The sequence below is a fragment of the Homalodisca vitripennis genome, chromosome 1 (assembly GCF_021130785.1).
Source record: "Homalodisca vitripennis isolate AUS2020 chromosome 1, UT_GWSS_2.1, whole genome shotgun sequence".
Classification (NCBI taxonomy): Eukaryota; Metazoa; Arthropoda; class Insecta; order Hemiptera; family Cicadellidae; genus Homalodisca; species Homalodisca vitripennis.
In genome coordinates, this window is record NC_060207.1 from 160808541 (window position 1) to 160833050 (window position 24510).

At 31.3% G+C, this 24510-nt stretch overlaps 1 protein-coding gene across 1 annotated transcript in view; it reads right to left on the reverse strand.

Annotated features, from left to right (window-relative positions):
* Window positions 1-7771, reverse strand: part of LOC124375221 (Fanconi anemia group I protein) — a 53757-nt gene extending 45986 nt beyond the window's left edge. Inside the window, exons 1-2 of the mRNA XM_046833355.1 lie at window positions 7517-7771; window positions 894-1004 (exon numbers count right to left, since the gene is read on the reverse strand). Coding sequence (XP_046689311.1) covers window positions 894-1004; window positions 7517-7612 — 207 coding nt within the window. The 5' untranslated portion in view covers window positions 7613-7771. The remainder of the gene's footprint in view (window positions 1-893; window positions 1005-7516) is intronic.
* Window positions 7772-24510: the final 16739 nt, after the last annotated feature.

Genomic DNA, 24510 nt, shown 5'->3' on the forward strand with positions numbered 1-24510 from the left:
TGTCTCATTAGATTAGGCTATTCCTAGATTAAAATGCTGATTAACTGTGTAAAGGTTGATATCTCTCCAATTGAAATTCAATATCCGCTCATCAGATTAAGCACTTTCAATTTATACTACAAAAATGCAACTTTGGGACTTATAGGCTACAAAAATATTAAACTCTTAGTGATCTGTTGCGGCTCTAAGCACCACAGAAAATTATGGGATAGAAAGAATATTAATGCTATTCTTTTAAAGCTGTTAATGATGTTATTAAAAGAATTGTTAGATAAAAATAGCTTATTAAATAGTTTACTATGGTAATATCAATAATAATAACCAATTGAGCCCTTCTACTGGCCACCGACTATCTAGAACTTAGTCGATTGGGGTGTTCTACACTGGCCAGTAACTAGAATCTAGTCAATAAATTGTGTGATGTTTTACCATAAATAAAATCTTTAATTTAAATATTAATCAGCAATAAGATAGTAACCTTCTCACCATAGCTACGTTATGTGTAGAAAACTCAAGTTTGCTTCACCATGCTTACAGATCGTGTCTAAACATTGTAGTGCACTCAGCTGTGCACTTGATGAGAATACCTCTTCAACTAGATTACACTATATTTTGTTGTTTAGGTGTTTCTGATGTTGAAATGAAATAAAACTCATTTAAGCTTCTTCGTCGAATATGAATAAGCCTTTACGTTAACAGAGACCCTAAGAATGTCCATGTAAAATTTCAGTACAATCGGTATAGTAGTTTGTACGTGATTGAGTAACACATAAAAATCAAATAACTGATTTAAATTAATAAAAAAGAAAAACATATTTGACTTGTTATAATCCATAATTACATTATAGGTAGCCTACAATTGGAGAAGTAGGGTTCAATGAGTACTTAGTTACCTTTAGTCTTTTCTTCTGTGAAACACTTTTGTCTGTAAAGCCCAAAAGGAGATAGTTCAATGCCTGTGGAGCTTCAGGACTAAGCAGTTTTTCAGTTATGTTTGAAATTATCTGAAACACAAAAACAATAGTTTTTATTTTCAATAACTGACTACACTGTTAACCCATATAAGACAAAGTACAGATAAATATAATTTGGTCAGTTTACAGTTCGGACAAAGTACGATAAGCGGACCCGGTTTTTATATAACTTATTACAACCATTGATACTTTACATAACGAATAACAGAACTATCAGTTGATATCAATGTATCTAAAATACTAAATTAAAGTCACATGTTTCAAATTAATAGAAATATTTTAAACAATTACATAATAAAGGAAACATAACCATTAATCAAACAATACAACTAAGACGTGTGACAGAAAAAATGTTTTAAATAATAAAGAAAATGTAACAACAACAAAAAACATCTTGAAACCGAGAAATACAGTAAATAATCTTTTTAAGTGTTATTTTGATTAGTTTTCTACAGTTAACTATCTTTTTATTTAAAAGAAGTTATTTGTAGAACAAATTGTGTTAAGAATATGAAAATGTGTATACAGTTGGTACAGATGATGTAGTTACTATTCAAATCAATGACTATGGGTTGATTATATCAATGTGTATAATAATTAAATATCGTTTGATAATTTCAATATAAAAACCGGGTACCGGGGGTCTTTTTTTATTCAGTTCAACAGTAAACATCCAATTATCACCTGGTCTCTATAGGTTGAACACTTTGTCCTATATGGTTATAAATAAAAAAAAATATTATAGTCCTAAATGAAAAAATGCTAGAACAAATTAGAAAATATTTTACAAAAAACATGTTTTTGGAATTTAACTTATTTCGCTAAATAAAACAGTTTTAATTGATGAAATTCAACTACCTATCGATGGAAACAGATAAACTTTAACATATACTAAGACAAGTGATGAATATTCCTTCCTTTGTCAATGACATATTTCTGTATGAATAAATTTTAAAGTGGCAAGTTAATTATGCTATTTCCGATCTTGTTCATTTGATACCTCTTCCTGCTTAACATGAAAATCTATCGGTCATACCTAATTAGAAACTGTCAAGGAAGACAAACATTTGTTACCTAATGTGGGTCATTCCATGTCAATTCAACCAGGTCATTTCACCAAACACCTCAGATTTTTATGAAACTTGGTACATTTGTTCTATATATAGAGATTAATACACCACCAAATTTTAAATTTTTATCTCACATACTTTTTTAGTTATGGCACTTTAAAAGTTTGGTCGTTTCTCAGTTTCGAGCATTGGATAGTGCCCAGTAAAACGTGTATTAGGATAGAAAAAAAAATTCTCATTCACTTATTTGGCACCCAATCTTGGTGAAATTTTTAAGGTAGGTTTATAATAAGTATAAGGAAGTTAAAAAAAATATATAACATAACCCTAAGCTAAGCATAAAATATTATAAAAAAATATTTTTTGAACTTTTTACAATTTAAAAAAACGGGAACATGGCTCAGCGTAAAATTAAATATCTCAAAAAAGGGAATGAGATAATCAAGAATTTTTTCCCCCCTAAATTATCTATATGAAATGGGCTTTAATTTAATAAAAATAAAAGTTTTGTGTATTTTCTTCCTTCTATTTATTGATACCATTGAAAGTGACATTATATTACTTACGAGCAATGTGAAGTTCGCCTGGTTTTCAATAAAATGGGTATAGCTTGTTAAACAAGGATAAATTACATTTTTATGTTTGGAAATCATAATTCACCCTTTCACTGTACTTATTTTAAGGCTTTGAAAGTTAATGAACCATTAGCTTTTCAATTAATTTTATGCACTCTGGTGAGAATTGATATGTTCTTCCAGTCGAGGTGTGTGGAGGCTCAACCACTGCAAGGATGTGTGGAATCGGCACATCACATATATCATCTCGTTTTGGCCAGTAAAATGAGGGGGATGGTCTGCTGGATGAAGAAATTTTACTGTAGCGTCTCCATCTTCCTTGGCAACATTTGTTATTATCCCAAAGATTGTGTATTTACAAGCAATGTAGCGTGAGGGGTACAAAAATCTTTCTTCTCTTACATTTAAGGCCAACCCTCTCCTTAAATTGTACGTTAGGCTAGGATGTTCATCAGTACTAATTCGCCTTGCTTCTAATGTTCCTGAAGAGTCCAAGGGTCCTAAAGGTTGTGAAAACTTCTGGTACCTGGAAGAGTATTAAGGTTTTTCAAAACGTGTTTCAAGCTGTCGGCGAACATCATCTGCTGATTCTTTTGAAATGAAATGGAAATTTATTTTGGATATGTTTTGATTTACAAAACTCGTAAAAGGTAGCTGCTGTTAGTATTTGATCTTGAAGAGGCCTTTGAAGACTTGCTTTTCTCGCAACCTTTTAACAGTTCCCCCAATACCGTCACATTCAGTTTTGCCGTGGCTTGTAGCAAAGAAAGACCATTGGCCTTTAATTTTGAAGTCTTTTTCATGAAGTGAAAGGTTCATGAAGTTGTATTTGTTCTTGTACTGTTCCGGCGCAAAACCGTCAACTGTAATAGTGAACATCCGTGACATTGGGGATAATTTTCCTTGACATACTCTAACAGGGGGTTTCTTGTATTTTATAAACCATACAAACATCATGATTTAAGTCATCGGAGATTACACAATGTGATGAGACTATTTTTTCCTCGTCAAACACATGTTAATAATTACTGGATGAACAGTACAGGAGTCTGAGGTCCAATGATAACCCTGCACCTCATCTTGAATCACAAATGAAAATTCTCACTAAAGTCCATTGATATAATGGCTTCGTTTGGCGGCACAGTTATCCTTTAAGCTTTTAAAATAGCTGGACTGGCTTTTTGCAATATAAGAATGAGGGATCAGTTTTTTCTATTTTTTGTTGCCAACTCGTCAACAAATTCATCAATAGTTGAAGTTTGTGTTATCATCTGTGTCCTGTCTGTAGCTACCCACTGTTTGAATTCTATTCTATCATCTTCTTCATAGTTTTCAAAACTTTGCTTGTAAGAATGTTGTCAGATTGTCTTTTGAGGGACATGTTTCACATCGCCTTAACATGCAGTTTTGAGTTGGATTTTCACATAAAAGAAGATTTTGTAGATCTTTGTGGACTCTCTTCCAGTTGTGCTGCATGTATTAAGAGCAACACATTTTGATGAATAGTACACACACAAACAGAGTGTGTTCCACTAGCACCAGCCCAGAACACACCATTTGGGACGAAGAGTACAAAACTTGGAGAAACCCTATTTTTATGTCAGGATGTTTCCCTTTTGAAGTTTGCAAATATTTCATTGAGGTTACTTAAAATTAATCTTTTCTTCTCATATTTTTTTTCTTTCCCAGGCTTACTACATCTTTCATACTGGCAAAAACTCTTGATTGCTCGTCGCTTTTGATAAAAAATTTGTGAACCAACTCCACAACTTCAGGACTGAGTTTCTTTCCTCTTCTTGGTTCAGGTTCAGCCAAAAAGTCCTTTTTTCTTTGTACAATTTTTGTGCCTGTCTAGCAGAATAATCAGACACTTCAAAGGCATCTTTGATTTTTGTTCTCGACCAATTCAGTGATGCTGGAATCGTTAATAGTTGTATTTTCTTTTTTGATGAAAGTTTATTTACTTCACTTTTTATATTCTCAACAAGCAGGTCCATTTCATCTGCTTTTTGTTCAGCCTGTTTTTTGCAATTTAGGTATTTTTGGTGGCAACTGAAACATCTAAAACTGTTTTCAATTTTCTTTTTTTACATTTTGATGCAGTTTTTCTAATTTATTTTGTGCATAACCAATTTTGGAGTTTTCATTCAACGCATGTAATATTTAAGAGGTGAACAACCAATATCCGTTTTAAAGAGGAATTTAGAGAATCAATAGCCTCTTCTTTTTGTAACTGAGTTTCAGTTTTCAGTCGGCAGTGTAAAAACAGATCATCATCATGTGATTCTTCTTCACAGTCATTTGGAGTAGAGAATATATTTTTAGAGCAATTGGTGCACAACTTTTCCCCTGGTTTTACCTTTATAACCTTTTGTGATACAGGCCTGACTTTGCTGAATACTTACAACTCTTAAGCCATTTTTAATGGGTTTCTTATGTTTTTTAAAAGGATCACAACAGACTTTTTGGAGGAATTCGTACTTGGTCAAAAATAAAACTCTTTATGATGCAAACAAATGTTAATTATTTCCTTATCATCTAATTCACTTCTTATTTTAATCAAGTTGAGATTTTCTTCAGACAAATCACTAACATTTTCTAGCCCTTTTTTTGTAACATAAGTTAATTTGTGGCATTCTGTCAGTTTTTAATTAGCCCTATACTACACTTATTGTCCATTTCTAATTGATTTAAAAAGCAGGTTAAATTTCTCTTCTTTACAAATGCATCATAAAAACAACGAAAATTTCAAAAATTAAGTTCAAAAATTTGATCTATACAAGTATATGGAATATCATTAATCTTTGTATTAATATTAGGTTTTTTAAAGATTGGCACCTTAGTTAAAACTCAATTCAACACTCAGACACACACACTAACACAATATCATAAATCCAAAGAAAGGTAAACACCACTTTATAACCACCACAGGCTTATAACACTGTTACCTCTTGGGACACTAGTAACAGACTGGCTCATAACTGTCAGATACACTGCCTAGAAAAGCAGCTGTCATGACATGAAAACCTCGTGTTGCAACTTGCCCAGATTAGGAGGTAGAATATCTGCCTGTTTATTTCTGTAGTCTAAATCTATTTAAACATGAATGTTGACATTGAACTTAGGTACAGTACTGTGTTAAACTAAGCTTCTATATAAATATTATAATAATTTATAATGTTTATATTAGAAACATTATAATTATTAAAATGTTAAATTAAAATTATTAAAAATTTTATTTAATTTTCATTAACAATCTGTAGCCCATTGAGACTGGTACAACCTCGCTTTGATTGTAATTAATATATTGTAACTTGCAATGGCCTTAGTTAATAGAAGGAAGAAAATACACAAAAAACTTTTATTTTATTAAATTTAAAGCCCACTTCATATAGATAATTTAGGGGGGAAAAAAATTCTTGATTATCTCATTCCCTTTTTGAGATATTTAATTTTACGCTGAGCCATGTTCCCGTTTTTTAAATTGTAAAAAAGTTCCAAAAAATATTTTTTTTATAATATTTTTTATGCTTAGCTTAGGGTTATGTTATATATTTTTTTAACTTCCTTATACTTATATAAAAACCTACCTTGAAAATTTCACCAAGATTGGGTGCCAAATAAGTGAATGAGAATTTTTTTTTCTATCCTAATACACGTTTTTTACTGGGCACTATCCAATGCTCGGAAACTGAGAAACGACCAAAACTTTAAAGTGCCATAACTAAAAAAGTATGTGAGATAAAAATTTAAAATTTGGTGGTGGTTATTTTAATCTCTATATATATAGAACAAATGTACCAAGTTTCATAAAAATCTGAGGTGTTTGGTGAAAAAAATTATTTTTTTCTGGTTGAATTGATGTGGAATGACCCACATGTGAATAATAATATATATATATATATAAAGGGTAGGGTACGATAAGCGGACCCGGTTTCTTATATCGAAATTGGCAAACGATACTACTTAATCACAACCATCGATATAATCACTCGATACTGATTAATTATTTTGAACAATTTACTTTAAAAACCTATATCAACAGCTGAACAGTAAACACTTTCAAATAATACACGTACGGTAATATTTCAATTTTACATATAAGTAACATTTATTATTAAAAATGGCAGTCAATTTTAGAAAACTACACGACATTGCTTTGAAAGATGATAAGACATGTTTTAGTGGCTTCAACATTTTGGACTCGTACTGAAAAACTCATTATGTGAAATTTGTGGGAAAGAAACAACTGTAACTGTGAGAGGAGCAAATATGGTCGTCTTCAGTTTTCATAATTTTGGTTATAATAATTTGTTTGATCACTGTAAATATTAAATTCATATTTAAATTTAAAACATGATTGTTATTGAGGACTATAGATACTTTTATATCGATTGATAGTCTAGGATTTGAGATGCGAATATTAGGTATCAATGATTACATTCTTCGATATAAAAAAACCGGGTCCGCTTATCGTACCCTACCCTAAAAAAACCTTCATGACCAGAGAACAACCCATTAGTATTTCATAGATTTTGTGTACCATGTTGTTCTTGGAGCATACCAAGGATGCAACTCTGATTCCAAGATAGATCTAAGCTTAGTCACCATTTAATTAATTATGGGATGGTCTACTTCTAAGTTTGTTACATTTCAATGGCCTAGTAGCCTAAGCCCATCTAATATAAAGAAAATAACCGGCTGTGAAAAAATAAAACTACACTGCGAAAGAAATATCTGGAAAACTTTATGAAAATTTTATTTAAAATGACTAGCAATTTCACTAGTAATTATTTCCCAGCATATGTATTTCTAGCTATACAGTTTTGTGTGTAGTTTTAAATTAAACTGACTGAAACCATTATGGCTAGAATTTATTTAGCTTAACTAGACTTACCACATTTACATCTAACGATTCAATATAGTCAGATAATTCTGTTGATTCTAAATTCTTTAACTTTGCTTGGCCTAATTCTGATAACCGCTTAAACATTTTAACTTTGTTATGAAGTCTAGATCACAGGTAAACTGTTTCCGAAAATAAATGTTAATGTACTAAAATAGTCACTTTACACAGAACAAACTTATAAAAGCTCAACCCTTACAGATAACACAATTTAGTATCAAGTTTGAGGTTAAACTGAGCAAAAAGACAAAACAATATATTTTGGTTTAATGAAATTGCCGCCAACTTTTTTTCCAGTTAGCCTTTAAGAAAGAAAGGTACCAACGTAAATAATTTGTAACAAATTAAAAAGAGGACACTAGACAGTTGGACTTGTTTCTATAATGTGTACATATTTCTTTTAATATTAATAGTCTACAGACATTTATTTATAATTCAACCTTACATTATATTAAATTAAAACACAACATTGGAATGCCTTGTATATTCTTGTATTTTGCACCCACAATTTTTTACAATATCAGATTCGGCTCATTTAACCCACCCTATCACCTTATTCAGTTAGATTTATAGCATTACAGCTAATAACGAGTTTAGTTAAAATACATTAACTAAATTAATAAAAGAAATGGTAAGAACTAAATTAACCGAATATCATTTTGATTTAAACAATTCTTCCTTTTAAACGATTAAGAAACGGACAATCTTAATAGAAAGGTTTTTTTTTGCTTTCAGCGAAAAGGTACAAAGGACTTTTTGTCACTATACGTAGAAATTCGGGAACTACCCATGCACAAGTTCAATTAAAACTCTTTTTAATTAATATTGATTTATAAATTATTCCTCTAACCAAGTTCTATACTAGGAAACTGGAAAATTGATCAAGCTACAAGACCTTTATAATTAATTTAAAAATTATAATAGGCTTTGTCAATACAATAGTTTGAATATCCAGGTATCTAACACGTTCAACGTCACAGCTTAGGAACAATAACGTAAATGCACATGAAACAAGTTAAAATAAGTAATTAATAGTACATCATTATTTACACCACAAAGATCAACCACCCACAGGAGTTGAAAAGTATTAGTAGTTGCTTCTCCTAGAAGACCTATATGTTTGTTTTCTGTTCCCGATATCTTAGGAAATTATATTTAAAATGAGGATATTTTTTGATATTGATTAAATTACGACAATTCTGTATTAACGGGAATAACAAATTTTGATCTTGAGAATAACGCGTCTGAAACATCATTCATTTGATCCAGAAGTGCTTCTACATACGCAAAACCTGAAATAAGAACCAGTTGCAATGTTGTTTAACTTTTGAACCTCTTAACCTTGAACATTGAATTATATGTACCATTTGCCTACTTCTGATTCAAAATCATCATAGGGCTCCATAATAATACAACATAAATGATTTTACTAAGACAATTACAGACTACTTCGACTTTTTAGAACTACTATACATCGATCTATAACAGTTCAAGTGTTAGTGAATTTGTTGGGTCTATAGAACGAGACACATAATTGCAAGCCTGACCATTTGGCTTTATTATTTATATATATATATAGGTACTTTGGGATTATACCGACCACACCAGTATGAAGAACACAAAAATAGAAATTTATAGAAACAAACATGATAGAACGAAAAAACAACTCTTCAATTACAAAATTACAAACTTACAAGCATTTCCAGGTATTGTGATCGGTATTGTTGTCGCTGTTATCTTATCTTTCTCGAGAATCCTGATTACGGCAGGCCGCGCGGCATCACGTGATTTGCACGGTACATAATTGCCTTTCCATTTCAATTCAATTTATATTTCTGATTAGCCCCTCTAGAATTTGATATTTTACTGATAGGTACTATCTCGAGGGATGTTTTTCTTTCGTCGACATCAGCGCGGGGCAGCACCGAAGGTGCTGTCGAAGCCCGCGCTGATGGCCGGAGGCACTCGCATTTTGGGTGGCGGAATGTGATCAAGAATAAAAACAAGTTTTGAGTGTTTTTTTTAATAAAGAGTTTAGTTTGGTAAATGTTTGTTTTTGTTAAATTTTTGTGTTTGGAGAAATGTAGAGGTAAAACACGAAAGTACAACAAAGCGATGCACCAGCTGAACGGGCGGCGAGGCTCTGCAATCACGTTATCTACCAGACGCTCGACTTTGACCTCTGTCTGAGGATGGGGAGGGGTTTGCGATAAGACAATTCCTGTTTTATACTGACGAAATAGTCTTCTACGCTAATCTAGTAATCAGTAGAAGCAAAATGTTAAATAACGATTCATGTCTGGGTGTGGTCGGTATAATCCCAAAGTACCTATATATATATATATATATATATATATATATATATATATATATATATATATATATATATATATATAAATGAATGTTTGTGTGTTTGTCCTTTATAGACTCAGAAACTATTTGATCGATCATTATGAAAATTTGTATGTATATGTATTTTTCCACGTTGAAGGGTTTATATGCTATGCCCATTGATGTAACTCACCACCAGGAGGCGCTGCAAAATATATAAGTTATCAAAGCGCTTGCACATTGTAAACTACAATATTACGAGATAGTTGTGTATAATAACCACACACTATGTGAAGGCGCTAATTTTTATGGATATTTGTCTTTCAAATGAATTTCTGTTTGGCCTTATAGCTTGAATGTTAGACCACTTTATTATTAAGTACATGTACGTGTACAGTGGCTATAAACATACACTTTTGGCAGATTTTCTTGATAGTGTCAACAAGGTAAACTCTACATCGGCGTTGACAATATAATTCACTTGAACCAGAAGTGCTCATACACGAGCAAAGCTTACAAAATGCGTGCGAAGCCGCGGGGAACAGCTAGTTAATAATATAAAGAAATCGCAATTAATAATGTTCATACTAGTTTTATTGCAAGAAACTATATTTTTAAACAATATATCTCAGGCCTAAGTGCATAAAACAAGTTTGTTTGCCCCAACCAAGGCTTGGAATATCTCGCTCGTACTAAACTCAATAAAATATTATGGTATTTTGTAAAGAACTTGAAGCTATCTTCTTTAGTAATTGTAAACACTTTTCACTTTCCAAATTCAGGCTCCAAAACACTGTTATTTAATTTAAAGCTTAATTATTCTGGAATAAATCATGAAATTGGAATATCTTCCGGTGACCCTCACTTACCTCAGGAGTGATTATTACGTTATTAAAAAATAATTTTATTCAAATAAAGTCAAATGTATTTTTATAACTTACAAAAACATAGCGCACTGTTTGTAATCGAAATTAGTCGTAATTTTGTATGTAGCATATTTAAAGTTCCCTGTTATTTAAAAGGAAATTGCGTGCAAATCCGCTGGTAATTGCCAGTATATTTATATTATATGCAACTCTACTTTCGAATTTTATATTTTGTATTTTTCTGTACTTCTATAATTTTTAATTTAACTCATATTTACCACTGATAAAAATATCCCTTCCGGCTTAGTCGGAGGAAAGATAGATGGCATATGTAGCTGTCATCTGGAATGTCAAACTGAACATGCCTGATTACAACAATAGGTGAAAACGTATCTTGACGTACAATCCAAGATTAACTATGCTTAGTTGTTTCGGTATAAAGATAACATCATCATGGGATAAAGCACAATACATACATTGACATTAGCTTTGCCTAATGTGTCTTCTACGTGCATCTGAAATGTGCGGATCCGGTTTTTGGGTTTTGGCTCAGATGTTATGTGTTATGTAACTAAATATTAATTCTGAAGAAACACTAATATAAATTTTCTGACTATCGTGTTTTTGGGATTTGGGGGCCATGTTTGGAGAAAAATAAAACAATCTCCCGAAAATTCTGTTACACGAATGATTAAAATAGGCAGATTTGAATGAAATATATATAAAACTACTTGTACTCCTTTGAAATAAAATAATTTCAATTATTTAGATTAACAATTAGTTTTTACTTTTTGCATCATATTTTTGTTACTAAAACGTTTTAAAGCTTTTGAAATCGATTTGTTTTTATAAAAACATTGTTTCTGTTCCATGCTCTACAGCGTTATCACTAGATGTTGCGGATTATCTAAGATTCTAGGCATTTATACTCGCCAAGTCCGATCTCCTTATCTCATCTTTCCAGGAACTGTATAGTTTTTCGAGGAAAGGTGCTTTGGAATATTGTGCTAAATCGATTAACTATGACAACACTGTATGTTTTATCATTCCTCTGAGGATACTAAACGGGTTATTCAGCATTTCAGTATTGTACTAGTCACAGAAACTTACTAGTCTAGGTACTAGGTATCATAGTTTCATTTTATTTCCTAGAGACTTCAGTATAGGTATACTAGAATAATTTAAAACATATATGACGTCTCTATTTATGTAGTTCTTCTTCTTAATTTTAACATTAAGATATTATGACTTAGAAGCTGTATGTTATGGGTATTTCTACTGGAGTAACCTCACCTATGATATTTTATTCTTCAATTTTTAACCAGAAAGTATACAAGTATTCATGAAACTAAGCTTCTGGTCACAGCTGAAACTGTTTTATTGGTAGTTTCCCCACACAAAAGTAACTAAACGAAATCACTCAATTTTTGTAATTCTTTATCTGAATACACTATTGGCAGTTAGTTGTAATTTAAACATAGAGATAGTGGTTTGGAAACGATTTTCTCCTAGTGTTCAAATTCAAATGTGAACAAAAGGTTTGTTATTTATAGGAATCCTTAGACAATGTTTCCTCTTATCGCTTACTGTTAAACCAAATAAAACCTAATCCAAAGACGGTATGAGAAAAACTTGAATGACAGAAGTATTAAAACGTCTAGCCAAAAATATAAAACTGTATAAACTAATACAGTTTGCTTCTGATATTTAGTGCTAATAAAGGTGGAACATTTCTATTGTATTGGGTAATATAAAGTAAACGGGGTGACTTGCCCAACACTGTGTACAGCTGAGCTGAGTGCTTAACCAATTAACGTTTTAATGTAACTATGGTGGGGAGGTTTATTGAAACTGGAGAACAGGATAGTTTCCTGTTAGTTTCCTATCCAACCGGTCTGATATCCTTCTCCTTTGGTTTCCAGATTACGTGATAGAGAGGGCTTCTTAGTCATGATTTAGTCTGGTAAAATTAAAAATCTTTAACTCATTTAAAAATATAACTAAAATTGAAATTTTAATTAATTGCCTATACGTGCTTTGTGAGTAAATTGACCACTGAGATATCTAAACCAGTAGCTTATATTTGCCACCTTGCTTGATATCATGATGGATGGTAGCAAGTAACAATACATTACACAAAGTTATACTTCAACGATGTGTACAATAACCATATCGAACGTGAATAACCACGAATAAAGTGATCAAACCATGACAAGCGTATCAATCACGTGATGTCTAGCTAGTGTTTACCACCGCATGGTCTCAGTTTCTGTACGAATGTAAGGCGTAATTTATAAAGTATTCGCATCGATTGGCAGATTAAGGTAAGTTAGCTTTTTTCCTCACCAAGACATGCTTGAAAATGCTCATTTTATAAATAATATGATGATAATCCTAATCTTTTTTAGAAAGTGAAGTTTAGGAACTTCAATATAGGATGTACAAATAATTTGGTGAAATTCGACACAATAAATCGTATTAATATTATAAACACGAAAAATTGTAATAATGATGTTTATTTTTTCGATATTTGATACATAATCGCACAAAACCTAATGGACAAATTTCGAGAACATTTGGCCAATGATTACATAGTATAAAACCCTACTATGTAATCATTGCATTTGGCATACACATCGCTTATAAGAATGAAACATGGACATATATTAATTCCGGAATACAACCCAGTAAGTGAGTAATTTTAAAAGTAATTTAAATAAAACGTATTTACTGTGTAAATATATGCAAAATACACATATCAAGCCACAGAACGTAAAGTGCCACGCGTTTCCCGGAATTTTGTATTTGCATGAACAAAATACCATCTGCTTTCTTTTATACTCTATGATCTTCCGTCATAGCAAATAGTAATGGCAGTAGCCATATTCAGTTTATTCTGAACATTATTTAATTAAAAATTGCTATAAAACTCCATGTAATGAACAAAAGTTTTAATGTGTGTTCGCAAGGCACTCAAAAACCCTTGCGTGCACCGGCCCAGCAGTCTGTGACGAAGCAGCCTTGAGATGACCACAACAACATTGTATGCACTAGCGTACATTAAAGTCAAAATATATTTACTTCATTTAATCAAAGTTAAACGCACACAACACGTCGGGTCTGCGTATGAGATTTAAAAATTCACCCCACAGCATATAACATCCTGGCTCGGAGAGTGAAGTATATAAATAATAGATCGATGTCTACCATTTCATTTTCATTTTTGGTATATAGGTAGTAGAGGTTGTGTTCAACACCAAATTTAAACCCTCCAAATTAACTTATTCGAAAGGTATCGTGTTTACAGAAGGACACACAATTACAGAAATATATTTTTGTTATCAACTGAGCGCTAAACGCCCAGGCAATAAACCTCGTGTTGGTTAATGTTTAAATATATTAATGCGCTTTAAAAGGACAAGCGCAGATTTAATAATTAATACATATATTGAAACATTTTCTTGTACAATTCTACACAAGCACATACACATAAATCAGTCCATTTTCGTTTAAAAGACTATTACGACCTAGGGGGAAGTCCTATCTACTTCTTGTTTACTTTTGGTATAAGGGGGAAATCCTTATTAAGGTTACGCAACATTCCAAAATAATCGTTATTAAAGTTTTGCGTTACACTTAATTTTGGACTGTAACCAGGGAAAGAATGAATCTTTGAGGCATGTTAGTATTCATTTCTTTGTTTTTCCATAAGCCTTTGTTAAAATGTAATATCATAATGTCAAGGAAACCCATCAGTTTAAAGTAACTTATGTGAAAATATTCATAACTTTGTTCATTAAGGTTTTATAACATTAGTTTTATAACACTATTTATATTTAATTCATTCGATGATTTTAATTCGTCACTGGCGCAAACTGGAGTAAAATTTATATAGTAATGTTTTATTTACTATCTGGATTACACTACCGATCAAGCTCTGTTTACTTATTATTGATAAAATTTAAATGTAAACAGATGTTCCAGAAAGTTTGTCATAGCTGTTAACAGCTGTTTAGTGCCAGTTTAATTTGAATTATGAAACGTCAAAACTACAATTTTTCTGAATTCCAAAATATTTCAGGTAACTTTTCTTTACTTTTTCTTCATAAAAACCTTCCGCGTATTTCAATGGGAATTTTACAAAAAGAATTAACCGAATTCGTCCAGCCGTTATCGAGATTAGCGCCTACCAACACATTTCGTCATTCATTTTTATTTATAAGATTTGTCACTGGATACAGGCCTACAATTTAATTGTTGCATGGTTTTCTTAAGTCCTACTTGTGTGTATTTTCTTCATCAGGACAAGGCAAACTCAACTATGTCAACACTATTTTGACCAAAATAGATTTCCGAGAACTAGATAATCGAACGTATATAGTATTTTGATCGATGCAATATGGCAAGCTAAACTGTAACATAGTAGGTAAGTGAATTTAAACGGTCTTAAGTAGGCACTTTTAACCGAAGTAGGCATCTCGGTCCTATGTAAGTATATATATTTTTTCTTCGTCAGAACAACAAGGCAAACTCTACTATGGTACTGGAAATATCTTAGACCTGAAATATATGACAAGGACTGGAAATATACGCTTTTTGACCAAAGTAAGTTTCCAAGACCTGTGTAAACCGAGATTTGGGTTTTCTTTATCGGGATGACAAGGCAGATTCAGCTTTGACGTTATTTATATAATTATTTAAAACCAGAAATGCTCCTACACGTGCCAAACATGATATAATAATTAAGTTACTCTGGTATTATTTACCATGAACTTAAATAATATCTACCTGATGTATGCCTACTTACGTTTTAAATTTTTTGTAGGACTCCCATCATATTACATCATAATTACTTTTACTAAGTAATCTAAGGACTTCGGTTATAAAGATTGCGTGCGAAGGCGCGGGTAATAGCTAGTGTCTTATAACTTTCTAGTAGCAGAAAGCATCCCCAATGTTTAAGAGTGTTATTCTACCCGATTATTATGTAAAGCAGTAAATGTAATATTATTGCACTGACATCTAGTTCTGAACTACGTTGCACATTTAAGACTACGTTTTCGCATAGTTTGTTTAAACTCGATATCGAATACTCTCCTAGTTTAAAATAGAAAATATAAAGTTTTGAACTGTTATACACGAGATCCATTTTTCGTCCGCCCCATTTTCATCAGTGATCCCAGTCGCCACCACACAGTAAATAAAACTCTTTACCGATTCGATAGTTATGAAAAAAGTCCAGCTTAAGCTAAAAGTTTTCAAGCTAAATAAATCAACCATTCCAACAAAAAATTACTTCACCGGATGCGCTGATGATTTACTGAAAAATATCATATGATTAGTCTTCACAACAGTCTCGGTTTGTTTCATGATTTATTTATTTTGCGTTCTCGTTTCCAACATTGTTATCCGTAAGATAAATGCACCCTGAGTCACTTTTTGATAGACAAATCAAGACTTCCAACGGACCTGTGTTTACCATTTTGAATAGTGATGTAGAGAATATTGTATACGAATAGAGGTACTCAACAAGTTTCAACTCTCTTGGTTAACTCGTTTGACACGACTTATAGTGCGTACAGACAGACAGAAATCGGATTACGTTCACCAGCAATTACAATTATTTCATATTGTTTTTTTTTTGTTACAGCTTAGTTCTTACAATTTTAACTTATACTTTTGATCCTTAATAAAACATACATTTACTAATTACAAAATTGATTAGTCGATTAATTTTTAACTGATTTTTCTGTACTTGCTATCTGATTAATGCTGTTTAGTTGAAACGTTTAACGTGAGTTCTTTATTTTTCATTTTTAAGAATTAAAAAAAAGTTTCATGAGGGTTACAAATTAGTTGGGTTCCAATTTTAAGTAAATATAGTGTTTTAAGATTATAGTACCTTTGATTTGGTCTGTAGTTTTTAATAAAACGAACTACTGAATAAATTATAACAGCCAACAAGTAATAATTATTTTATTATGACTGTTGGTAAATACAATACACTGAATACAAAGTTAAATTAAGACCAATTTATTACTTTACATTTAAAAATATAAAAAATTCCAATGTATCAAATAGTAAGTTAAGAACATAAATCTAAATTAAATGTTTTTTGAGTAGTTTCTAAAATTTCTTTGACGTTTTGCTTTCATCATTTGTTATGTAGAAAACTGTTACCAAAGTAAAATTAGCCTAAAACTGCAATTCTGAATACAGAATCACGCGGAAATCTAAATTAAGAACCAGATGGAATCTCACCCACGGATCATCTTAATCATGAACAATGAAATAACATGTAACCGATATATGCCTAATTCCATTTGAAAGACATTATAACATGGCTCCTTTATATTACAACATAAGTGCTTTAACTGAGAAGGCTGCGAGATTTCATATTAGTATTTCTCCATACTGGCCTTGAATATTGGCAAACAAAATTTGAAATTAGGCCTTATATAAAGGCATGTAATGTATACAGTTAAAAAAGATATAAAATGGTAAGATAGAGCACAAATCTCGTTTAAATTATAATTTCTGTTCAAAACATTTATTTCTGATTTCATAATAAATCGCAATTGAACACTTAAAGACCTAAACTACTTTGCAAAATCTCGTTGCAGAGCGGTGATACAAGCTATCAGTATGAAAAGAGAGAAAGTTCAATTTATAATTTTAACGTTATTTATTCAGCTTAATTAGTGCAATATATTATAATATATTTACCTTCAGAAGGTCAACAAGCAGGACAAAGTAGTCCAACATATGATAGTATAAGATATTTAGTTATTTATTTGGTAAAGATAAATACTAAACAATTCAAGTTATTGGTTCAATTTTTATAATTGGATCGAAGATTCAACCGTTTTGAAATTCTGATAATCATTCCTTGGTTACTCGTATGGTGGTGAGTTTTATTGCACCACTACAAACGTGCTACAATTGATACTATAATTTGAGGATCTCGAATTGGGCTTGAAAGTTCAAACCCCTTAAAATATTCCTGAGTTCATACAATGTTTTTCCCAGTTTACAAGAATCGTTGACGGAACAAGAGTGTAAAAGTTTGTCGGAGCCGAGTCTTCAATTGGTCGTATTACGGCAAAGCACGAGCTTCCTCGTTGTACATTCCTGGCCTGTACTCTTCCATCGGTATATGCTGTGTGGTTTCACGCTGTAACTTCGAAGATGTTTTAAAGAAATGTGAAGACATTAAACTATCCATTTACTGCGATTTCATTTAAAACGTACCACGATTTTTGTTTCTTTTCCAAAGAAAATTAACCAATTATTTTCATTAACCTTGACCTTGTTGTGATAACTGAGTAATACAGTATTTGAATCGAGACCTTAATCAGAGCATTGAAATTTTCCTCAACGTTGTATTAAAATAAAATATATCAAGAAAAAAATTCCAAATATATTTTTGGACCTATATTGTATATTGGTTACTAATACGTTATGAATTAGTGCAGTTTCATGTTTAATATCCAAAACATTTTATTTAGTTTAGATGCAACTGAAAAGAAAAAAAATACACAGCGCTGATATAGATGGTCTAAATTTATCATACTGTGTTAAATTAGCCTAATTTTTTATTAACATCGAAACATTTATACTTACGAGGGCAGGATGAAAAGGGTTATGTCTAAATAGTAAATTATAAATTTGGACCAAATTATGATTTATTTTTCAAGACAGTCTAATTTTAAGATTTAGAAATGTTTTCAGCGTTGATACAATCCTCTAATATTTTCTTCGCAGAAGCTTTCACCCAAGTCTACAGAATAAGCATTTGTCGCTTCTCAAATGACCTCGTTATCTGACCCACTTAAGCCACGAAGGAATTTTAAGATTTTTAAAACGGATCAGATTGAGGGGTCCAGATCAGGAGACGCGTGCAACACGAAAGGAAGGCTGTGATATTAAGATTCCAGTTTTGGATCTAGCCAGCTAACGCGGTACTACCATTGCTGACAATTTTCTCATTCCCAAGATATCACACATCCCCTAAGTATGAATGAATATTAAGATGTGATACACCCTCCTTTTTGATACGCCAACAATTTCTGTAACTTGTATTAATACGTTTTATGTGCCATTAATAGTCAATTTTATGAACAATGTCATCAATTAATTGAGGCAGAATACTCAGCACTCTAAGGGCTTCTGTTTTTAACCAGCGATAAATTCACGTTTAATAGTAGAAAAGAAGGGCCAGACTTATCTAATATTCAGTCAAACTTTGACTTAATTTAAGTAGAAGACAATCTTTTGATAAAAATAGTTTATCACTGTTCTCAATTCATTTTTATAATACTCATAGAAATTGAACATCAGATTATCTATTTTAAACATTCACATAATAGTGTACGAAGATCAGATTGAATTTCACATAACAGGATAGCGCGTCCTCTTGTTACGGTATAAGATTTAGTATGGGCTTCAAGTGACTACCAGAACTTCAGGGGGTGCAAGTAGTCAGACTGACTAGTCGCCCACGTGTTTATTGAAAGGCGTCCATCCACTATTTCTACTTCCATCAATGTTGCTGGAAATTTGAAGAACTCGATACAACTATGGCAATAAGTAAGAAGGTCTCGATTCACCGTGCGTTGCGACGCCGAGTCCGAAGCAGACAAAAAGGGCGGAAATTGGACAGCAGACGAAGGCAAAGTGAGTGAAATCGAGCTTGCAAGTAATTTCCTACCCCTTACTGCTTTACAATACAGAGCAGGCAGAAGAGTCCTTTAGAGTAGTGCCATTACCGTTATTTAACCGCCTTTACTCTCCTTTACAGAGCTTGTTAAAGTCTTCAAACTTAATTACAGAACATCTAAACTCGTTATTTCTGTCCCGAAGTAATGGAGCACTTCAGAGTAAGGTAATCATTTCTTGTTTGGTCATTTGTTTTGTTTCAAACCCTTCCGCCCAGCTTTAAGCATAAATTTTTAATGGTAGTGTATATAACGCTGGTTCCTATAATTATTTGTATAATTTAACCCTTTACTGGTGCCTTTTTTCTAACACAAAGTGTCGTTATTTATCATGTATTATTTAAGATTACAATATTAGAGAATGGTGTTAGAATTAAAACACGGGGTTTGTAGTTTATTAAAGTGTTATATACTGTATTATCTAACAGATATGAGTCTTTATGTTACCGAGAGAGAACAATGTTACTACTTTATCTCCTTTTTATAATGCCTACTTGGTGCAATAAGACAAATAATGTTACATTGAAAATTGGGTAGGTAAGGATTCCGTAAGAAGGACAGATATAATTTTCTGATTTTGTAACAAACTTATTCATATTGATTAGAATATGCAATATATATTGATTGGTATATTGAAACATTGATGTAAATAGATAGTAATATGCCGATGCTAGGACATTTTAAGAGCCATATGGACAAATTGAATAAAAATACTGTCTAAAAACTATTAAAAAAACTCTAAAAACTCAAACATTAAACAATTTTGGAGACAATAATAAATTCAAATGAAAAAATAAAATTTTATTAAATGTTTAAAGTTAAAAGTTTACTCAATATTCTTAAGCTGTTTAATAAAAAGTCTTTATTCTATGAATTTAATAAATTATTATTAAGATTTCGAAATAAACAATAACATTTCTGAATTTCTTGTAAATTCCAATTAGAATTCATATTTCATAGTCTTCTATAAGTGGACAGTTAGGGAAGTTCTTGAATGTTTTAATAATGTATAAAGTTTGAATGTTTAATTTACTTTTAATCTCATTAATTTACACATAACAAACATTTTTTTGTTGAGCTCGTATTTTACATAATTGAGACCGTTGTTCAACTAACACTTGTTTAACGTTTGGACTACATCAACTTTTCTCTATTTCTTTAACTTGTGACGTGGGCGTTCCGCGTGGAACACGGTCTTGACTATCTAAAAGAAATTTCTTTCGATACTCATAGCTCAAAAACTACTTACCTTATTTAAATTAAATTTGGTACATATATACTAAATACTCTTTCGACTTAACTTATCGTCAAGAGTGAAATCATCCCTCATTTCTTAATGTTCATAAAACATACAAAGAATTATCGGGAAAAAATCTAAAACTTCAAAAACAAGCGAGTTTTATAGTTTAATGAAAATAACAGTATTTTCAAAATCTATCCCAATCATCCCTTATCTTTAAACTCTTATATCTCGGGAATTATTAGAGCTTTTTTTTTTTATTAAACTTGGTATATAGAATCAGTAAATATTAAAGTATTGTTTAAAATCATCACTTCCAGTCCAACCTTTAAGATGACCTTGAAACAAATTTTTTTCTAATATCACCAATTTCAAAAATTTTTTATAAAATTTAAAATGTATACTTCTATCAATGTCTCTAATAATTCTGTAAAGTTTTAAATTATTCAGTGAATAATATAGAAAATAACACGATTTTTTTAAACAATTTATTGAATTTCTCTAATATCATTCTTAATTACATCATTTGATAAAAAGTTTTCAGAAACAACAGCAACATAAACAAATTGAATTTTTAACAGAATTTTGAAAATCCATATTGATAATTTTATCATTCTTTGGACCAGAAATATCTGTCATACTCTTTGTTGTATCAATTACACAAATTGGCCTGTTTGCTATAAATTCTTTGGGACTATAATACGGGACAATAATAATCTATATTATTGTAGTAAACTTTCTTAACATTTTTATACATCTGATACATAATTCTGAAAAGACTACCGAAAATGTTTAAATTTGTAATTCATGTGGACAATAAGAACCATTCAATTTTACTCTAATATTTTTTACATTCAAACTACCTATCGAAATTTGAAGGATTTTTTCTTGATTTGAAACCCAACCTATCTGATTGAAATCCAACGATAACGAACTTAGGATTGAACATATTTCTATAAATATTTGTGATATAGAACGAATACGTTGATGCAGCAATACCCTTTTGCTCAATACATTGCCAATCTAGAAAATAAAAAATAATATTTTGACCTTTTGTAATTTCATCAATCAACCGAATTTTACTCGTGAGTTTATAATCAATCATCGGAATTCTAATAAAAAACTCGTTAATTGCAGTTTATCCATCAACTGGCATGTCATATCCAGGTTTTGTTTTTAATATTGTATCATCATCTTCAGCTCTTATAAAACTAATCTAAAAACTACCTTTATAGATTGGAACATTTACATTTTCAAAGAATCCTAAGCCGAAATGTGATAAATTACCAACCGCTTCAAATTGTCCAAATTTAAAAGTTGATCCAAAACTGTTTGAAAATACATCACTTTTGGAATAAGATATGGTTCCTTTAATTGTACTTAATTTACCACAATATTCAATTTCTTTTATAAATTTATTGTGTTTTCTTACTTCAATATTGGAAAACAAAAATGGTATGAAATTATCAATTAATCAGACATAATTTTTCCTAAGAAATGCTTGACCATATTGTGTTGTTAAAGTTCCACAAATATAAAACTGGAAATTTTACAAGAAAAAATTATCTCCAAGATCAACATTAAACTCAGTCTTTTTATTTGGCTCGTTCAAATATTGCTTACTAATTGGAATGCAAGTTTTATACTCTACCCTTTCAATATCGTCTGAATGCTTTTGGTAATCTGTCATTTATTTAGAACATTTTTTTAAATTTTGCAATTTCAGTTACATATTTTAATAAATTTTGCATAGGATAATCTTTAGGGTCTGTAATATTATTCCTATCAACCGAATCTTTTAATTCTTCCTAAAATTCTGGACTCAAGTATTGATAGCGACAAACAACAGACATATGTTCTTTCAATTGATAATGAATATTTTCTTTAATGCATTATGAAGACAAATTTTAATATTTTTGTAATGTTGAACCAATTTAACTTATTAATGTACAATCTAATAATATCTTCAGATAATTCATATTTTTCAAATATATCATCCCAATGTTCCTTTTTTAAACCTCTTTCATGTCGCATTATAAAAAGATAGAAAGCACTGTCATGTCCAGCAATCTATATTTTTTAAGAAAAATGTTTTGAATTAACCTTTTGTAAATCGACTCTTTTTAGTGTTTTTGAAATAATATTATTAACATAATACTTTACTATGTTGAATCACCTTTCCTGTAAATCTACTGACATCTGCTGTAATAACAATTATAGGAATCAAAATACTTAAATTTTAGTTAGAATAAAAAAAGAATAGTGGTTAATTTTAGTGAGTTTATAGTTGCCTGTCCTGTATTGTTGTGGTGGCTTAGAATGTCCACTATTTTTACACACTGCTCTTTATTCACATTTACACAACTGGAAAATTATTTGGAATCTATTGAAACTTCAATGATGTCTTAGTTTCTTTGGACCCCCTTAAATCATTGTCCGTTCATTTGTGCGATATTCCGTGATAGAAATGTCCTAGGGACTTGGCAGGCAGAAGAGTCCTTTAGAGTAGTGCCATTACCGTTATTTAACCGCCTTTACTCTCCTTTACAGAGCTTGTTAAAGTCTTCAAACTTAATTACAGAACATCTAAACTCGTTATTTCTGTCCCGAAGTAATGGAGCACTTCAGAGTAAGGTAATCATTTCTTGTTTGGTCATTTGTTTTGCTATAGGTCCTAGGTTACTATTGATCAAGGAAGAACTGTATTCACTTTGGGAAGACAATGTAAAAGAGCAGTCCGTATTCTGTCTGTCTGCCTGAGCGATAACCCTTCCGTTACAGTCTGCATGGTGCTTCGATACATACCACGTGGTACCAATTTACTCAATGTGAACTGTGCACTCCAGTTTCGCACACGAGCAACAGGCGCTAATTAGAATGTTTATAATCTCTCGCACATTTTTGGGCTAGCCTTAAAATGGCTCAATTTTCATAATGTAAGACTGTCTTTTCAATAGATCTGATATACTATGTTAATTAATACTCGTATTATGGTAGAATAATATACTTACTATACACCGTGAGATAATTTAATTTGATCGTGACGTGAACAATATGATGCATTATGTATATCGGTATGACCAATATATCTTAATAATATAGCACACCAGTAATCGTATTCCAAAAAATCGTATTTGAGATTTCTTTATGTACACTGTCGGAAGTAGATACATTTTAAAACAGCATTACAATTAAAGTTGCCTGTCTGATAGTGTTATATTAATCAGACGTAATATTTGCAAGATGTGCAGAAAAAGGGTGTTTTACGAGTATATCTAAAGAGGTAATAGTTTGAAGAGTATTGCCGTAAGGTTGCCCGGGGGAACAATCCGATGTAGCTGATATTTAAATACTACTTCAGAGTTTTTAAATTTTGAAGTTCTTCAATAATATTTTATCTTTGATCAAATAGTGGAAGTATTGAGTTTCTGATAGATCGAATAAATGTCCTGGGCAAAGCATCAATGCCAGACTGATTGTTATGAAACTTAATATGAACAATTGCAGGCAAAGTAGTACAGCAAAATCAAGTTCGTTTATCATAAGGTTTTAGCAAGTACTAGTCTAAATGTTAGGGAATGTTTAATTTCGTGTGATTAATTTTAGTGGCGCTTGTAGAGGAGTTTCGACTTCCTGGTTGTTTTGTGTATACTAGATTTTTTATTACACTAGTAAATAATATGTCGTCATTTTATTGTGATAAACGAAAAAGCTTGAAAGAAAGTAAAATATTATCTTGTGATTTTATACACTTACTTGCTCCGCTGGGACTCGAACCCAGATCTCTCACTAGCCGGGTGAATGTGCTACCATTACACCATAGATCCCTTA